The 20,714-nt window shown below is 38.8% G+C and overlaps 1 protein-coding gene across 1 annotated transcript; it reads right to left on the reverse strand.

Annotated features, from left to right (window-relative positions):
* Positions 1 to 1,087: 1,087 nt before the first annotated feature.
* Positions 1,088 to 19,691, reverse strand: POLR1E (RNA polymerase I subunit E). Its single transcript, XM_072154933.1, has 12 exons — positions 19,506 to 19,691; positions 18,203 to 18,288; positions 17,165 to 17,241; positions 15,726 to 15,823; positions 14,031 to 14,086; positions 12,247 to 12,391; positions 11,219 to 11,329; positions 10,833 to 10,929; positions 10,330 to 10,460; positions 8,946 to 9,027; positions 4,752 to 4,883; positions 1,088 to 1,735 (listed from the first exon to the last, which is right to left on the reverse strand). Exons 1-12 carry the CDS (start codon positions 19,561 to 19,563, stop codon positions 1,585 to 1,587), a joined length of 1,224 nt encoding a protein of 407 aa, XP_072011034.1. The 5' UTR covers positions 19,564 to 19,691; the 3' UTR covers positions 1,088 to 1,584.
* Positions 19,692 to 20,714: the final 1,023 nt, after the last annotated feature.

Below are 20,714 nucleotides of genomic sequence, written 5' to 3' on the forward strand. Positions count from 1 at the left end.
GGCAAGAGGGGAGATTTCCTCACAACCCCCAGGCAAATCACACATGGATCAAATGGAGATCCCCATTGGATCATATTGATTAGGTTTTGAGACTTGTTGTGTAGGCTTGGCGAAAAGTTAATAAAAAAAGTTAGCAGATTCCACACCATCCCCACACCAGATTCGCTTCACCATCAATGTTGGCAAATCGTCCACCATTTATTGAATCCAAAACATGGTCCAATGTCCCTGGTTGGGGGCGGGGGACTTTGAGTGAACTTGTCAAATCCACAGACAGTCCCACGGATGAGGAACTAGAAAGAAGGATACAGGGTAGGGCATACTTACCTTTCGTAAAGATGCATTTACGTTCAACATGCCAAACATATCTGAAAAAAAATGTTGTCAACGGAGCAAGCCTAACCCTATAGAATTAACAACTGCGGTAGGTGCCCCTAAAGCAACCAAGGTCTCATACATTCATGATTAACTATTGAATACCAGATCACCTCCCCCTCTATACATTGCAGCATGGGAGAAAGAGTTGGGTCTCACTTTAACAGATAAACAAAAACTTGGGTTTTAAAGAACTTATATGGCCTCTCCCAGTGTGTGAGGCTTTTAAAAGAATCATTACAAGTTATTGACTCGATGGTACAAGACGGTAGAGTCTTTGCTCCACTGGAGCCTACACCCAAAGGGAGTCTGTTGGAGATGTGGGGCCCTATAGCCACGTGTGATGGTCCTGTTCTTTAATTTCCAGCTGGGCATCCCATGCACAAACAATATGAAAAGGTATGGAAACCTTGGCTCACTTATGCTTCTGCCCCAACCCATGTCTAAGCAGCTAGGCAAAAGGGCCCTGGGCAATTGGAGACAAAGTCTACGCTACCCTATTTAATTGTTTAACAATCTCCATCGTTCATAACAAGGTTGGTAGCTGCACACTGGGATAGTTGTGGCCATTAAAAGAGTCGAGTTAACACACTAAGTAAAAGCCCCTCTTTCCCTTTTATTCCCCTCTGTGCTCTTTGTTTTTCCCCTTGGACTTTCCCTTGCCCTCTTCATTACCTCAAAGTTAGAAAAACTAAATTGATTAAAAAAAAAAAAAAAAAAAAAGAAGAAGCTATTTTGTTGGGATAAACAAACATCACACTGTCACAGATTTTCCCATAATGGATTTGCAGCCTATTGTTAGAACAAAGCCTTGTACAGTTCACCACCCACCTCTGTGCTTCAAATTACCAAATGTGATAATTACTTATCTTATTTGACCAATGGCCACATCTTTAGTCAGCATAAATAACCTATTGGTTTGATTTATTATATTTATTTTTTACATTAGCATCTAACTTATTAATTGGGGTTACCAAAAAAAAGTCCAACATACCAGGAAATTTAATTCTCCAAATATAATTTTTAAAACAAACTGGTCATGAAATCATCATCAGGGCCAGCGGTTATATGTCAAAGGATTCCAGAACATTTGGAGAGGGGTTTGTGTATTACAACAATCTTCCAGCTATCTCATGTCTTGTGAATTAAAGAAAAAAAAGCCTTAGGTCTTGCTTGGCAGAATACAGAAATGTTATGCGATTTATTGTATTATTTCTTTCTCCTGTTCCCAAAGTTCGGTTTGTATATTGGGAGAGGGAGTTCCAGTGCACCAAATTTATGCCGCTCACTCGAAGAAATGGTGTTGAAAACGTATCGTGAGGAAATCCTCAGCCTCATGGCTTTAGCGATTTCCAGCACCCTAATGTAAAAAAAAAACAAAAAAAAAAAACACACACACATAAATCCAGAGGTGAGGATATGCTAGTATCCTATATGGCTGAAAAGACAGTGGAGAAAATCTGTCATCACACATGCACAAAGAGGTCAGTCTTTAAAGAAGACCTGTCACCCAGAAATTGGGCACTAGGAGTTTCCTAAATATGTACAGCATTATTCCATCGTCCTATTCCAGGTTCAGCTACAGATGCAGAGGATGCATGTACTTCTGCAAAATGAAAGTCTCCTGCAGCTCCTTCTATATCAGGGGTGCACAACCTCAGGTTGTGGCCCCACCCTGCAGCTCCCAGTGCAATTTTAGTCAGTTTTTGCCGCAATCCGTAGCAAAAAAAGAATAAAACAAGTGTGCAGCAAGCACAGACTTTCTCTGATGTACAGAGGGGAAGCTAAAGGACCTGTGATAAAGTCATCATCACGTGACTCTTCGGCTTCTCCTCTATACAGCTTCCTGCGAAACAGGCCTGCCCACAGCGAGGAGGAGGGAGGGGGAACTAGAACTGGGGGCAGGAGAGGACAGTGTTATACTTATATTCCTGTACATAGGGGACAGTATTACAGTAGTTATATTCCTATACATAGGGGGCAGTATTATAGTAGTTATATTCCTGTACATAGGGGACAGTATTACAGTAGTTATATTCCTATACATAGGGGGCAGTATTATAGTAGTTATATTCTTGTACATAGGGGGCAGTATTATAGTAGTTATATTCTTGTACATAGGGGGCAGTATTATAGTAGTTATATTCTTGTACATAGGGGGCAGTATTATAGTAGTTATATTCCTGTACATAGGGGGCAGTATTATAGTAGTTATATTCCTGTACATAGGGGGCAGTATTATACTAGTTATATTCCTGTACATAGGGGGCAGTATTATAGTAGTTATATTCCTGTACATAGGGGGCAGTAATATAGTAGTTATATTCCTGTACATAGGGGGCAGTATTATACTAGTTATATTCCTGTACATAGGGGGCAGTATTATAGTAGTTATATTCCTGTACATAGGGGGCAGTAATATAGTAGTTATATTCCTGTACATAGGGGGCAGTATTATAGTAGTTATATTCCTGTACATAGGGGGCAGTATTATAGTAGTTATATTCCTGTATATAGGGGGCAGTATTATAGTAGTTATATTCCTGTACATAGGGGGCAGTATTATAGTAGTTATATTTTTGTACACAGGAGGCAGTATTATAGTTGTTCTATTCTTGTACATAGGGGTCAGTATTATAGTAGTTATATTCTTGTACATAGGGGGCAGTATTATAGTAGTTATATTCTTGTACATAGGGGGGCAGTATTATAGTAGTTATATTCCTGTACATAGGGGGCAGTATTATAATAGTTATATTCCTGTATATAGGGGGCAGTATTATAGTAGTTATATTCCTGTACATAGGGGGCAGTATTTTAGTACTTATATTCCTGTACATTGGGGGCAGTATTATAGTAGTGGTTTCAGGAAGGGGGTATTTAATCTGTACTATGGTTTTTAGCACATCTAGAGTTTTTGTTAATAGTGCGCCGCCCTGAAGGGCAGCGGCATGACAATGCGGCCCCTGGGTCAAAGAAGGTTGTGCATCTATAAACTGCCTTCAGCTAACAGGCTGGAGGGGGCACCAACCAGCGCCTATATCTCCTGAACACTTGCACCTAGAAACAGAATTTAAATGTCATATTAAACAGGAGAGTCTCCCCTTTAATATGATATAAGATGATGTATGTATGCGTAACAGAACCGGAGATATCCTCTCTTAAATTTACAATTGGCAATATAAAGCTGTAGATTAAAATTAGTACAACTTTAACCCCTTATCACCGACGCTTGTTTTCAGCTCAATGACCAGACTCGATTTTTCGAATATGACATGTCACACGATGATTGGTTATAACCACGGAATGCTTTAACATATTTAAGCGACTTTGAAATTGTACTACACGATAATGGTAAAATTTAAGTGATAAGTTTTGTGTTTCATTCTGGAAAAAAAATTCGGAAAAAATCTTCATTTACCAAGTTTGAAATGTTCTGCATTCCAGACAGGAAGTAAAACTACCCCAAAAGCAGGAATGTCTGCTTTATGTTAGAATGATATCTTATCCGTCCTCTACTTTTTCTAAGATGTTGTGAGGCTTAGAGTTTTAGGTGCAATTTTTCAAAGTTTCATGAAAATCGCCAAAACTCACATTTTGAGGGACTTCACTTCCAAGTGACTTTGAAAAGCCTAAATCATAGTAAAACCCCATAAATGACCCCACTATGTAAACTACACCCCTCAACTTATGCAAAACCACTTCCATTAAGTCTATTAACCCTTTAAGTTTTCCACATGGGTTAAAACAAAATGGAAGTGTGAATTAGAAACTTTTGGAAAATACATTCATTTAGGCCGAAAATGACCCTTTTATAATGACTAAAATATAAATTGATGAAATGCTCTGTAAAGTTTGATGCCCGATTTTTCCCCGAGTGATTCCCCATACATGGTGATAACCTGCTGTATGGGCGCACGGCCAAGCATATGATCAAAGCAGGGTCATTCAGAGCAGATTTGACTGACCAGATGCCCTGAAATCTTCTTCTGACGGGCTGCCGTAGAATGGCATCACGTCAGAATAAGTACCCTTAATGAACGACGTAGAATCCCGATAGGGCGGTCAATAAGGGGTTAAGGGTGGATATCTCTGGTTCTGTGCTGCATCCATGCACAATCCATCTATTATATTAAAGGGGAGATTCTCCTTCAGGAAATATAGGTGTTTGAAGTTGGCTACTGTCAGGACGTTTATAAACGTCCTTTCTGCAATCTGTCACAAAAGCTGACTTGTATTTACATATGGAGCGGTTAAGGAGCCTTGCTTCCATATTACTTCTTTTCAGTTTTCTGTAAAAAAAACCCCATTGGTCAGCAATCCTCATTAACCACCCTCTAGTCGCACATAGACACACACACACAATGCTTTTATACCTTGTCTCTCTAAGCTTCAGATCCCTCTGTAACAAGGTAAGATCCACTGAGAAATCAGAAACATGTAATGCCAGGGCAACAACATGTGACATAATTTTACATTTCATTGTTGAGGTTATTCTATTCAGAACTCTAGAAAAGACAAAAAGACAAGATAAAGTCAATTTTATCCAAGATATGCTGGAGGCATTTACAGGGTTAACATCCACGATCAGTGCCAGCACCGACCGCAGGTGTTTGCTGCAATATCCAGAAAACGTCCACCTTATATGGAGAGGGCTCAGCCTGTGAGCCCTCTCCATACACCCACAATCGGCATGTGACGTAGTAAGGGGTTAAGGGCTACAAGTGGCAACCATTGAAATGAAAAAGATGCAGTATAGGTCCATGCATCAGAAATGCTTCTCTGGTGTTACAGATCTCTTTATAGCAAATATATGTACACCATAGGAGTCTATGTGGTCCGGTAGACACCTGACAGTTACTATCCATCTGACCAAGCACCTGCTAAACTTGTCTTTTTGGAAGAGGTGCAGTACAAGAAAAGAGGTAGGAATAACCTTTCAAGACGCTGTACTAAACACACTGTGCATGGGACAAATTTCATGATCTGCTCCTGTCATAAAAAAAAGAGTGTGCCGTAGCTCTCTCAGTTCCCAAGAAGATAGTCATATGGGTTTCCCATCCCTCTCATGTGTCCCCTACCCTCGGTGACCGAGATGGCACCCTGGGGTTTTTTTAATCGTTTTAGTATACTTTGACTCTTATCCCCAACTTCTAATGAACATATGATCTTTGAGGTCTCTGATCCTGCAAGATCAGCCTTGCACTGCTATCTCTTACTTGTACTGTTCCTTTTTAGGTTTTCCCCAATAAATGTTGATTATAACTAATCACACTGTGCATGGTCTGAATGCAATGGAGTCTCATGAAAAAGAACTTATGCTGCAATTAGGTGGCTTTTTGCCAAACAGATATGGTATCAGATAAGTATTAACATCTGTTGACAGAGGTAAAACTGTCTAGGTTGTAAGGCTGATGGGGCTGCAGCAGGTGGCTTAGTATCCGGAACTTGTCAAAAGCTACGGATCATCTTGAGGAGAGGAGGGTATGAAAAAATAGGCCAATTCAGCGCTGCAGGTTCACAACATTTTATAAGTAAAGTGCATGGATGGACAACACGTTCCGGGTTGCGTACTGCTCCCTTCATCAGGTCCAAAAGATTCTATGACACAATACCAATATATACATGACATGAGTAAAAATAATGCATGATAATAATACATAAAATACTACACAAAATATATCAAAATACATAGAAAAAGAAATAGAAATGAGTTTAGATCAATAAATAAGTCTTTAAAATTTATGAAATGTTACTATATTAAATAAAATTTTGCTATAAAAATTAGTATGTAGAAAATAGGTACAAAAAATGTAGTAATTAAGATGAAATATCAGTACCCACCCTCTTATAGCTTTTTCCTAAATTCACAGTGGACTTCGATGTGATATGTCACAGTAAAGAGTTTTCTTGTTATATTGCCTAAAATGAATATATGTAGATCAGAATGATAGAAGATAAAGTCAAGGGGTGTACTACAGTGAGTCCTTTTTTCCCTATGGCTGTGAACTGGGGAGGTTGGTTTTTACCTTAGAACTGTTTCCCGAGCTCACAGCTATAAAGACAGAGGGGAGAAAATAGAAAGGCAATAGTGATGATAATATAGGAGATTGGCAGGAGATAGGGCATTGGTATAGGAGATTTGGACTCAAATAAGAGTAATAATGGAACATAGAGTGCAATGTCTTATAGTGGCACTGAATTGAGTATGAATAAAAGAATGGACAATGTCTATATTAGCTAAAGAGGAACGTAGGTGTACTTACATAGATGAGTGTTGGGGTGCCGGCATGTGTGCTGTGCGTGGCGTCCGTGCCGGGTTCGCCGCTATTTAAGCATTTTTTTCCCCTTTCCTTATTGCTAGTGTCGCAGACATCGCTGCAGAGAAAGGAATACAGCGCTGGATATCAGGAGAGGTATGTATGAGGATTGTCAAACCACCCATAGATGAACGATATTATAGCTCAGACGTACATATACTTCAAATTAAGAAAGACGCTGATGGATGGGTCAGATGCATCAGCGTCTTTCTTAATTTGAAGTATATGTACGTCTGAGCTATAATATCGTTCATCTATGGGTGGTTTGACAAAAAAAATGCTTAAATAGCGGCGAACCCGGCACAGACATGCCGGCACCCCAACACTCATCTATGTAAGTACACCTACGTTTCTCTTTAGCCAATATAGACATTGTCCATTCTTTTATTCATACTCAATTCAGTGCCACTATAAGACATTGCACTCTATGTTCCATTATTACTCTTATTTGAGTCCAAATCTCCTATACCAATGCCCTATCTCCTGCCAATCTCCTATATTAAGTCATCACTATTGCCTTTCTATTTTCTCCCCTCTGTCTTTATAGCTGTGAGCTCGGGAAACTGTTCTAAGGTAAAAACCAACCTCCCCAGTTCACAGCCATAGGGAAAAAAGGACTCACTGTAGTACACCCCTTGACTTTATCTTCTATCATTCTGATCTACATATATTCATTTTAGGCAATATAACAAGAAAACTCTTTACTGTGACATATCACATCGAAGTCCACTGTGAATTTAGGAAAAAGCTATAAGAGGGTGGGTACTGATATTTCATCTTAATTACTACATTTTTTGTAACTATTTTTTATATACTAATTCTTGTAGCAATTTTATTTAATATAGTAACATTTCATAAATTTTAAAGACTTATTTATAGATCTAAATATGAAAAGCATTACTATTTCTTTTTCTATGTATGGTGATATATTTTGTGTAGTATTTTATGTATTATTATCATGCATTATTTTTACTCATGTCATGTTTATATTGGTATTATGTCCAAAAAAAGAAAAAAGACAGCAACCAATCTATTTAGCAAAAGCGGTTTGTTTGATGCACGCAGCCCAGGGTCCGAGTGTGCAGGATCCATAGTCCAAGACAAAAAGGGGAGAGAAGGCCACAGCATCCAATATGATGAAAAAAAAGTTAAACCTTTATTCACACAGGCATAGAAAAAAGTGCAACGTTTCGATTCACAATGAATGCTTGGCAAAGATTCATTGTGAATCGAAAAGTTGCACTTTTTTTCTATGACTGTGTGAATAAAGGTTTAACCTTTTTTCATCATATTGGATGCTGTGGCCTTCTCTCCCCTTTTTATATTGGTATTATGTCATAGACTTATCTTTTGGACCTGATGAAGGGAGCAGTACGCACACGAAACGTGTTGTCCATCCATGCACTTTACTAATAAAATGTTGTGAACCTGGAGCAGCGCTGAATTGGCCTATTTTTTCCTACCCTCCTCTCCTGAATGCAACTAAAGGCAGACTTCCAAATGTATAATGGTGTTGAGAGATAGATGTGATAATCCCAGGTCATATACACATAGGGCAAGGAGATATAAGCAAGCGTATCCCCAGTACACAGCAATATTAAAAGGTAGTGAGAAAGTATGACAAACCGCATCACACAATTGTCATATTTTTATTCCTTTCTCCAGTCCTGATATTGTTTCAATTAAGACAAATATTATAAATGTAAATTTTGGTCCGATGAAACTCTGTATACTGGTGAGGCCTATATCCTTAGAAATCTGGGAAACGAAATGGGCAATAACAATTAGAAAACTGTGTGTACAATGTACATGCAGTAATGGTGTGAATATCCACTACATTTCTTTAATCCTGGTTACACACATACCCACAAATTATCATTTTTTACTACTCATCCACTCTTTGATGCCCGATTGTCATGTTAAGTCATCATCTGTTAGGCTAACATAAGCTGACACAGGGTTACCTTTCTGTCTGCTACGATGAACTGGTCTGTATTTTAGGAGTCTACTGCCATGTACAATTATAAGTGTCATCCATATAACAAATTTTTAATTACCTTTGGTGGTCAGTGTTTCACAGTAACGTTTAAAAGTCGGTTGATGTCTTATGGAAATAAGTCAGAGAGCATGTGTAACCCCCCATGTTATCATTTTTGACCCAGAGACAGCAACTGCCATCATGACAATCAGAAACCCCCTTCAAATCTACATTAGAAAAAAAAATATTGTTAATTAGGAAATGGAACTTACATTTCATTTTTAATTGTATTAGCTGTAAAATTCTTCATAATTTTGGAGACAATTATACCTGGACATCCTAGAGCAAAAAGTTCTAAAACAGAAGACAATTTAGATACACGTTACTACAGAAAAACCTCACATATAAGGCCATTTCTTATTAAAGCATTTATTAAAAATATGTTTCACAGGGCTGCTCCAAAACTAATCACCTTTCCATAGCAGAATCGGGGCAGGTCTATTACTACCACAACCAACAATGTATCAATGTGCATTCTACACTTTCTAGTCATTACATGCACCAAATAAAATGGTGCATGTTGCATTAGACACATTAAGATTTATCACTTAAAAAGTGCCTTTGTTCTTTTGGAACGCTTTTGTTTTTTGGGTTTTTTTTTTTTTTTTTTTTAAACAAAACTATGCCAGACGGCACCTTTCGGATACATCTAGCGGCCTAAGCTTCTGATTTACCACCTGATTTACAAATGTGTCCAATTGTGTACTTTCTTCCCTATGACACTTTTGATAAATCTGCCCATGGTTCCTGTTTTTCCATAACAATGGAGCAGCTGGTCAAGCATGTAAACTTCCTACAGTACTCAGCCATCCTACAAACATCAATCATTACAGGAAACAGAACTTAAATTTTCTGTGTATGTCCCTTTATTTTGGTGGGGTTTGTAAAGGGCATCTATAACTTCGGGCTTATTCAGACAGGTGTTTTTTATGTTCGTAAGCTATCCATTCTTTTTTTTTATTTCAATGGGTCTTTTCATATGTCCATTGTTTTTTTCGGATATACAGACCATGAGGAAAAAAAAAAAAAGTAGCATGTACTCTCTCATGCAGACCATGAACCTCCATAGAAGTTTATGGATTCACAAAAAAGAAAAATATATTTGAACACCACACAGATGACATCAGTGTGATAATTTTTTTCTTAAATGTAGCTTCCAAGTAGGCAGGAAGTAGGTTAGAAACCCATCCCTTTTTTTCAGATTTGAAAATAGCTGGTGCGGATACAATACTGACTGCACACAGACATCACACGCCCGCATTTTTTTGTAGACTTGCACACGCCCATCTAAATGAGCCTTTACTAAACTTGCTCAACTTTCTTGAGGGGATGGGAAATAAATGTTTCTACTGTCTGAGCTAGTTGATGGCTTTTTTTCAACTAATGAGTTTCAATTAATTTACATTGGCAGCATTTGGTGTTTTAAGCTATCTGCTCGCATTGAGAAGTGTTATGCAGATTTAAATCCATACCAAATCCGCAATTTAAAAAAAACTTTTTGTCCTTTAGTTGCACAGCCAAAGTAAATGGTTTACACCTTAGTGACAAGATAAAAATTTTGGACTTCTAGCTAAACATGTAAAAACTGTGACTTACCTTTTCGTTTCAAAGTTTTTGATTGGCAAATCTTCATCAGAAGTTCTATATACCATAAAGCACGTGCTTGTCGATCTATGTCCTTTGCGTGTTTAATATCTTGAAGTTCTTTCAGTACATAACTACTGTACCTAGTATAAAATATAGGAATTGTAAGGTCCATGTTGGTTACATAAAAAATATGTTCAATTAAGAGAGGAAAAACTCCCGAAAAACCCTGTGGGCTCTGCCATGTTACCATAACTAATGCTGCAGATGATCAGTCTTCCCAGTGCCCAAAAAGGATTGTTAAAACGGCACAGATGCTCTCAGCCAAACCGATGCGATCACCAAATCCTTATACGAATTACCCCTTATTACCCACAAAGACTATGGAAAGTGACATGTCCAAACAAATTGTTGCACTCTGTAGTTAAAAGCTTCAATTAAAAAAAAAATCTATGCATGTACATTAAGACATGACAGAAGTAAGGATTCCAAATACATTATTTAATGTAGCTTACTCTTGTTTGTCAACTTTTTCCTGAAGCTCCTCTGGTGTTATATTCTTAAAAGCTGCTGCCACATTTTCCAGAACTGCATATTCCTCAGGAGAGATAACTTATCAAAGGTTAAGGATACATATATAATTTGGGTGTTTAAATGTATTCCAACAGACAACTCTTTCACTATAGCGCCTTTTACAGCGGAGGGAGATGGCTGCATCGCACCAATAATCTCCTCCAATATCCTAAAGTATTCAAGGGCTTTAGTCAAAGACGACACATCCCAAGCATATTTTCTTCAAATATAAAATGTTTGTTTTGCAAAGTCATTATTCATTTTACATAGGCCCCATGAGAAATGACTAATTCCAGCAATATAGCCAGGTGTCACTATAGAAGGATACGTTCATCAAATTTGTAAACGTCTTCTTGCGTCTTTGCGCTGGCATAACACTGAGGCAAAAATGGGGAGTACCACAGCTCCTCTTTCCTACTGACAACTTCTTGCAGCAGATCTGTAAGGAAGAATAAAATATTCTTACTGCCAACACTGGCTAAACACGTGCCAATATCAAGTTATGTCAAAGGCTTAACCATTTTCCTTGAACCATTCACACTGTTTAACCAAATCGTTACGTACGTAGCTAGTCAAAGTAGGACAATTAAAATTTCATTTATATTCCAGAAGAGTTAAAAGGATTTGGAGCACTGGGGTATGAACTACCTCACGACCCTCTCAATATCCAATCCTATTTGCACCATGTGAACCCAGCCCCGTTCTTTCCAGTTTGATGGGCAGTAATATTTGTTTCTCGATTACTACAGCTAATGTAATTCCTCCTGGGGCCATGGGCATGGGGTTAGCACACATTTCACTTCTCCAAACCGTTCAGAAAACTTCAGCGCATAAACAAAGTGTGGATAAATAACTGCACATTGTAATTTGTTGAGGTAAATACAACCTTGAATAAACCCACAAGTATAAGCAGAGTTCACAGTTGCCCTCCAGGGTTCACCTGCAGTGAGGACAGAGGCAAGTTATGCCCAACGCCCACGGGCACACACTATGATGTGGCGGTGTCCCAGTGCCAGGGCTGCCAGGAACCCAAAGACTACAAGAGGAGATGTCACTGGAGGTGAGCACCGGAGGACAAGTATTTATTTTATTATTTTCGTGAAGCGGCTAATGGCCACTGCATCCGCGAGGAGAAGCAGCTGCTGGCAATTGCATCAAAGGGTAGTGGCTTCCTTTTCCACCCCTAGGCTTATAATAAGGCCAAAAAGTTTTCCCAGTTTTATATACTTATACTCTCATATATACGGTAATGTTTTGTATTTTTTGATATTTCACTAACCAAAATAACCGCTAACCACAAGAATTCTAAATTTGGAAGAAAAATGGTAGACACAGAAACACAGATTTAGTGCATACCCTCTGTCCCTCTTTTTTCAATGATCTCATCAGCAGCCTTTGTTACTTCTTGAGTTATAATCGCAGTTTCAACTTTGTTCATTTTCCGTGAACTCAAAGCACGTTTCTGCTTGTTGGTACCAAAGGCCTCAATCAGAGCATCAATCTATTTAAAAAGTAATATCAAATACATATCTTTAAGAAGCATTTTGAACACCGTAACATAGGAACACTTCACTTCATCAGTTTTATATATTCATGGGATATGCTGTAAAAAGACTAGATACATTTTTGAATGCGGTTGAAGTGGACAGGAAGAGGACAGGGAGAAGACTTCCTATCAGCTCAGGCTGAGATTTCGACAGACACAGAGCTGTAAATCAAATTAAGGAGGTGTGGTTCAATGGCAGCCTAGAGAAAACATAACTCTTCTCTTCAGAAATTGACTTGCACATCAGAAAAACGGCTGTAATTAAGATACAGTGCCTCAGTGGCAGATCATTTTAGGTGAGAAATTTTAACCTTTTACTTGCAGGTATTACTGGTGTGAGGGGTAAAATTTTGACGGCAGGACTTCATTAAGTTGTCTAAAGAGCCTGCTGTGAATGTCTAGCCCCCTCAGGAAGAGTATGAAAAATTTCACCTGTTAACCTATTAAAAAAAAAATCTCCTCAAAAGGCAAATATGATCACCTCATTTTTACATGATAGTGTAAATTCAGAAGCCCATATCTTTTACCTAGAAAATGCTTTTTGTGTCATATTAGAGATGACAATCTCATTCATATAAAGATCCAGGTCCACTTTTTTTTTTTTTAACTGTCTGCGTGTCCAGTGCTCTAGCTCATGGCATCTAAAAGATGAGAATGCATGCTCTTAGTGGCTTCTGAAGTGCCACCCCCCTGCAACCACTTAGCTTGACTCATCTCATGTGAAAATGGGATGAGAAGACTCATATTTGCCTGACTTAAAGGGAGATTTTACATAACAGGAGGAATTCATGAAAGTACTTTTTATACCCTGAGGGGACTAACATGTATAATAAAGTAGAAGCTGAGCTTTTCAGCACCTTTTCTGATGCAGCCAGATCCTTGCGCACTCTCTAAGACATTAGCCACTTGCTGACCTCATAGGGTCTGCGCCAGGAAGAAACAGATCCGTGCGTGATGGCAATGCACCCAATTTGATGTCAGCAATCAAAAACAGGACAGACCAGGGGTAGCGGGCATCAGAAAGGTGAGCACAGAGTTTATTACAGGTTAAATTTTTAATGGGCTAGCTGGCGGCATATCATGGACCGGCTCACTGGCGGCATATCGGGGATCACGGGCGAGTTGGCTGTCCTGCTCCATGTTGGGGTCATGGGCTGGCTGTATACTGGTCAGCTTATGCTCGAGTATATATGGTAATAGTTTAGTGGGGAAAAACATGGTAACAAGTTCCCTCTAAATGCAGACTACAATACCCATGAACCCTTGAACATCAGCATGTAAAAAGAAAGTACAGATCTACCAGGTTTCCACATCTCTGTTGATATAACCGACCTATCAGAACTCTTGACAAAAGAAACAAGGGAGGCAAAATCAGGACTAGGAGAGTTTGCATCACAAACAAGACACAGAATTGACCCCAATACACATCAATTTAGATTTTTGCTGAGAAAACCCTATAAAGCAGAGCTGAAGTACAATAATGATCTACACTTATATCAACAGCTAAAAATATTATCCTTTCTACTGCATCCACGCAAAGTGATGGTTATTCAAAATGTTATTGACAGATAATGCTAAAAACTGTAAACCGCACCTTTTCTCTGTATGATTTGTATTCCGGCTCTGAGGTATCTTTAACTGGCCGATCCTCTGGAGAACAGAAAGAAAAAGACAACAAATAAATACTCAGAACTGTCAATAACAAACTTCTCACTTAAAGAGGACCTGTCACCCTAAAAATCATTCTAGGAACTAAAGTAAGCAGCTCCAAGTGCAACCCCAGTAATAGCAGTGTTAAATTGCTAGCTTCTGATAAAGCTAGCGAACAAAACACTGCACTGCCATACCACAAAAGTGCTGGACCAAGCTTACAGCTGCCATGCCTCATGCCGCAGTCACCACCTCCTTGTACCTCTGTAATCTTGGTCTGGCATTCTCAGGTTAATGCAGTGCAGTGTTCACTAGCTTTATCGGAAGGTTCTGATAAAGCTAGCCGTTTAACACTGCTAACAATAGGGTAGTGCTAGGAGCTGCTTACTTAGGTTTTTTTTTAGGGTGACAGGTTCTCTTTATATAAAGAATATGATCTGAACATTCATTTATACATACACATCTGCTAATACCATTATTAAATTCAAAGAGTGTAACCACTATCCCATTAATGACTACTTTTATCACAGCTTGTTTTTTTTTCAGCTGGACAGTCATATTTTTGAATGGCAATTGTTCAATTTTCCATATAATAGGTAACAAAAAAACAAACAAACAAAAAAAAACAAAACAGAAAACACATCCAGAGATCACTTATGGAATAATCACACAATTTCACAGACAAGTTTATTAATATATGCTTTTACTCTACTTTGGCTGGTAACTGCTTGTGGCACTGATAAGATGTCAGTGAGTGGAAAATTAATAACCTATATCAATTAACAATGGATTTTTGGGCTGATACTGGCCACAAGCAGCAGTAGTTCAGCACTTACCCCTTTCCTGCCTACACAATGTAAATTAACAGTTTGTACTTGTAGCCTTGTTATTTAGTTAATGTATTTGATGTGTGTCATTAAAAAAAAAAAAATCAAGGTAACTAGGGTCAAAAAGGGGTTGGCCACCCTACCTCATGATTTTTGTAACGTGTGTAAGTGCCGTGGGGGTCAGGAAATCTATAAGTTGTGCTCCACTTTCTTGATATGTAAAGTGAAATATCCTGCTTTACCTCATCAGACAGAGATTCCTTCCATAAAATGGCTGCAGATGTCCATGAACAATCGCTTTTTGCTCATTATTCGCTCCCCACATTCAAAAATCTATAACTTTTCTTATTTTATTGAGCACAGAGCTGTGTGAAGGCTTATTTTATGCGTAAAAAATTTTACTTCTCAGTGATTTATTATGCCATGCCGTGTACAGGAAAGCTGGAAAAAAATATTCCACAATGTGGTGAAATTGGTGAAAAAACGCATTTGTGTCACTCAGTTTTAAGAGTTTTTCTGCACGCTCCATTCGTAGGTTCGGTATGATCATTGTGATACCAAATTTATATAGGTTTAGTAAAAGTTGCATTTTAGACATTTGAACCCTATTTTCAATTACCGGTATGTGGTTCACCGCCGCCAATAAACTATTTTTGATGTCAGGCCAGCATTGGCACCCACCACTGAGATGACAAATCGACAAGCTCTACTCCAATAGTATTTACTGGAAGCCATTAACACTCAAAAGTTAGCATGCCTTGTGCTTTAGAACTAGATTCTTCTGAAAATGTTATAAAGATTTAGTCTCTCACCAGTACTGCTTTTCTCTATTATGGGCTGCATACTATACTGCTCTGCATCAAACACTTGCATCTTTCCAGTTTCTTTATTTCGAACGCCAACATAATACCTAAAATACATAAACAACATCTTGCATCTACCTTGTTCTGGTCACCAAAACAATGTCAGCAGTATAAAACAGAAGACAAGCAAGTTGTAACAAAACATATGTATGAATTCCAGATGTAAACTTCTTTGGTATAATAAGTAGTATGAGACATATTTCCATTGCTTATACAGTGAAACCTTTCCAGCAGCAAACCTCCCCAAAAATTGTTCCCTCTGTATACTCTATTAAAGCCTTTATCCAACTAAACACTATTTTTTTTTACACATTTTTTTCATTGAGAACCCCTTTGAGAAGACCACTTATTGGATTTCCCTGCACTGTGTGGGAAAGATATCAAGCCCTGCACTATAAATTCTAGCTTTAAAAAAAGCAGCAAAGTAGACTCCATCAACACTCTCCTAATAATCCAGCCCCTAGTAGCCAAATGAGTACAGAGGAGCAGCAAGAGTAAGGGAGTAACAAGTGCAGAGAGCCCATGTGGTGATCTGTGTGTGACTATCTGCCAACGAGGTCTCAAGTATACCAAGACCAATGGAACCAACATTTATAGTACAATTGCAGGAACTGTATGTAAACTCCACAGTAAGCAAATGTAGCATTTTTGGATGGAATTTAAATGCTGTGGGAATAAAGTGTCAGCGATGGGGGTAAATGGAAAAAAAGGACCTATTCTGGTAAACAGGAGTTAGAAAAGTAAAAATGCTGGGAACTAGGAATAAAAGAAAGTGGTGTAATAAGATTTAGGAGGTCCCATGGTGAAAAGCATGAATGACGCAGTCATCCTAAACTGGAAAATGAATAGGTCACTATAATGGCTAAGAGAGAAAGTGGGCTCTTTTAGTGATTTTGCCAACATATACCTTTTATTTTTTACCGGGAAACCCCTACTAAGGGTCCATTGATTCCCTTTATTGTCCAAATACTCACATTTAATACTCAGGAGTAAACTTTTCTAGAGACACCTCAGAAATAAATATTCTGCACTGCCTAAACTATTGTATACTCTAGAGCAGGGATGGCCAACCTTTCAGATACAGGGGGCCCAAAATACAACCAAAACCCACTTTTATGTTGCAACATGACAATATGAGCAGTAACCTATTAATGTCTACTGTATCACAAGTTTCAATCGTATTGGCGTCCTGAGGACACCAATACAATAGAAAGCAAGAGACATTTGAATTGTAGCTTCCCTCCAGGGTCCCCTGAAGAGGAAGAACTTTACAGAGATGCTCACTGGCATGATAGAAACAATTCAGTAGTCAATTTATTCCTGGGTATACTCTTTAAACCATACCTTACTTCTAGATTGTATGAATATGGCTATAGATTTGCTTGTACCTGCATAATGAGCTGGAGTTCAAAGCTTCAGGTGTGAAGTTTTTACCAACATAACTCAATCTTTTTGTTTTCGCTCTCTGCAAGATAAAATAAAATATAAAACATCTCAAACAATTCCAAGTGTAGCAAGCAATTCTATTAAGATTTTTTTAATGCAAGTCTCCGGCAGAGAAACAGAAGCACATTGTCCTTGACTTCAGGACACTTGCATTATATTGATCATTTTTAACAAACTTTAAAAACAGTAAGGTCAATGAAGTCATTGCCATTGTTACTAAAAAAGTGGCATGCTAAGCAGTGGATATTTCTTTTGGAATATTTAATCATCAATAAAGCAGTTTAAATCCCCTATGTAAACATCCATACTTATTTCTTTTATATCTCTGCAACCGCCCAAAAAAGGAAACTACAGACCTGAGGCCAAATACCCATCAATTGTTCTTAAATGGAATGGAGTGAAGCCTTGCCTCAAAAAGAATCTAGTGATAGATTTATAAATTTCCCCCGTGGTGCCCTCATACCCACATGCAAATATAATGTGGTTACCAAAACAGTCCACAGTATCCCCCAGTGCTCTAGTCTATGGTCACACTTATATAACTAATCACCACTACAAATCTTGGATTCTATTCTCTTATCAGGTCAGATGGATAACATCTACACGTCCTCAAACAGCACCCCACCCCCCCTTTCTACCTGATCTAATAATGACAGACTCAGCGTGACCAGCTTCTGATAACCCAGATACAGACTCCTACCTCCATAACAATAGGGTTATTGGACATTAGATACGTGCAAACTGAAACTTCTTCCTATATCCTTGACTAGTACATACTCATTGACCCACCCCCTTTCCTTCACAGCCCCTCCATAACATACTGCCTAGAGAGGACACTGGAGAAAGCCATGCAAGTAATATACTGTTAGGTGTCCTGTAATCTCTATAAACACTGCAAACAAGGAATTTCCACTGCATCTGTGGAAGCCAACCTCTTGCAGTCATAGGTGATAAAGATGGTGAACAACATGCAGTCCTACCAGTATTCTTTCTTCGTTAGCATTGTTTTTGTATAAGGTAAATTTAATATTTTCTGGAGTCTGAATCCTTCCATTGGCAAACTGAACTGGAAAATGAAAAAAAAAAAAAAATTATACAGGAATTAAGATCTTTAAGAAACTATGCACAATAACATCGTAAGAAATTCATGAGTAGAGACAGACAGGATGAATATGAACACATGTCAGTAGCTTGATTTGGATCATTATTTTGCACATAACGCCTATGCTCTCTTGGGAGAAACTGCTGTGTATAGCAGTAACAAGGCCTTCAATGACATTCTTAAAGGGGTTTTCCCACAACGAAAAGTTAGGCCCTATCCACAGATCACGAAAACGAGACCCCTGTCTGACCCCTCATCGCTCCATCAGACTAATGGTACAGACGGCCGCGCATGACCATTCTACTCCATAAATCTTTATGGAGCTGACAGAAATTGCTGATCAGCACGGTGCTCATCCATCTCCGTCAGCTCCATAGAGATTAATGGAGTAGAACGCTCATGCATGGCCTTCTACTCCATTCATCTGATGGACCCCTCGTTTTTGTGATCTGTGGGGGTCTTAGCACCACTAACTTTTCTTCTTGGGAAAACCCCTTTAAAGAGTACCTGACAGATCGAGTTGGAACCCTAAACCAACTACAGGTCCTGTGGTTTAGGGTCTCAAATCGACCTTTACGAGGGCTGTGGGTGAGCAAAAAATAAAATAAGAAACTTTTGTTCTCGCCTAGCTGTGATTCCAATAAGGCACACCGGACTCACAGATCCAGATCACAGGCAGGACACATTCTCTCTTCCAATAACAGTTGACAAAATGGCGCAGGCTCCCACACCTTTTTTGCACATTTTTTAATGACAAAAGCAACAGAAATCACCCTTCTGTACATTGTGAAGTCAAAAGGGGAATGGAAGAGCTTCCAGTTTTAATCTCTGCTACGCATTCACGTGATAGCTGGGCCGTCCACCGGTTGCTCATTTTTATATAGCCACAATGGCTAGTGAACAGCTCTGATGTCACATGACATCCAATTGGGCGAGAACCCTGGAGAATGGTGAACTGTCACTTATAAATGGATAGCGATTTTCATTTGTGTGTATATTAACAGAGATGGAAAGGGTTGTAATATCCAACGGTAGAGGCTCACATCCCAAACCTTAGCTGGGTGACAATACTCTCCGGACATATATAAGTTACATCTAACAGTCATGGCTGCACGTGGGTTCTGCTCTAACCCTAGCGCCACTGTGCAGCCTCCCCCCTCACGTAGGGCGCCATGTCTCACCCAACAGCGCCGGCCGTTCGGGGTCTCCTTGATACTCCCAGCATGCCTTCTCAGCCATGTTCCTCACACACGTGTGTTCCGGGAGCTTCCTGTGGATGGAAACCAACACACACACACTCGAGTGCTGCAAACACGGCCGGAAAGAGAGACCGCTGTCCTCAGCGCACACTGCGCCCTCTGCTGCCCCACACCCTGTATTACAAAGCAACGGACTGCATGGAAAAGCGAGATATTGACACAAGTTTTACAGATAGTATATTCAGATAGTATACACTGTCAGTCGTGAACATTTATTGAGTTGAGTTTCTGATTACAAAATTAAAACTTGACACATCTATGTGTCATTTTAAGAAATGCCTACAAACAGGACACTAATGCAAGAAGGAAAAAGTTTAAGTCATTGGGACGGCTTCTTTATCATCATTTTAAATATATTCCCTGTAATGCCTCACAACTTTGTAGGAGGTGAAAGGAGACAAAACCTACAGCCCAGTGCAGAAATGCCCTAAAGTCCCATGTCTTTTGCTCCGCCCCTTACTCCACCCACACATCATTTTAACCCCTTAAGGACCAGGCCCTTTTTCGTTTTTTTTGCGTTTTCATTCCCCACCTTCAAAAATCTATAACTTTTTTTATTTTTCCATGTAAAGAGCGGTGTTAGAGCTTTCTTTCTGTGTAACAAATTGCACATCATAGTGATGGTATTTAATATTCCATCCGCATGTACTGGGAAGCGGTAAAAAATTCTGAATGCAGTGAAAATTATTTTTCGCCATTTTCCTGTGGGCTTGGATTTTACGGCTTTTCAGGTGCGCCCCAAATGACAGGTTTCAAAATTACGTTTTTAAAGCTACCATTTTTCAGACTATACGACCTTTGATCACTTTTTATAGAATTTTGTATATTTTTCAAAAGGGCAAAAAAGTGTCATTTGTGACTTTGGGTTAAACGCCGTAAAAAAATTTTATTTATATTTATATTACTTCTAGGGAAAGGGGGGTGATTTGAATTTTTAGATTTTTTTTTATATAATTTTTTTTTTACTTTTTTAAAGTTTTTTTAAGACAACCCTAGGTTGTCTTATTGATCCTACCATATACTGCCTTACTATAGTATGGCAGTATATGGGGATTTTTAACATCCTCTGTTACAATGTGCAAATCGCACATTGGAGTAGATAGCCTAAACATGGCAGCCTCGGATCTTTGT

Source organism: Engystomops pustulosus, chromosome 1 (genome assembly GCF_040894005.1).
Source record: "Engystomops pustulosus chromosome 1, aEngPut4.maternal, whole genome shotgun sequence".
Classification (NCBI taxonomy): Eukaryota; Metazoa; Chordata; class Amphibia; order Anura; family Leptodactylidae; genus Engystomops; species Engystomops pustulosus.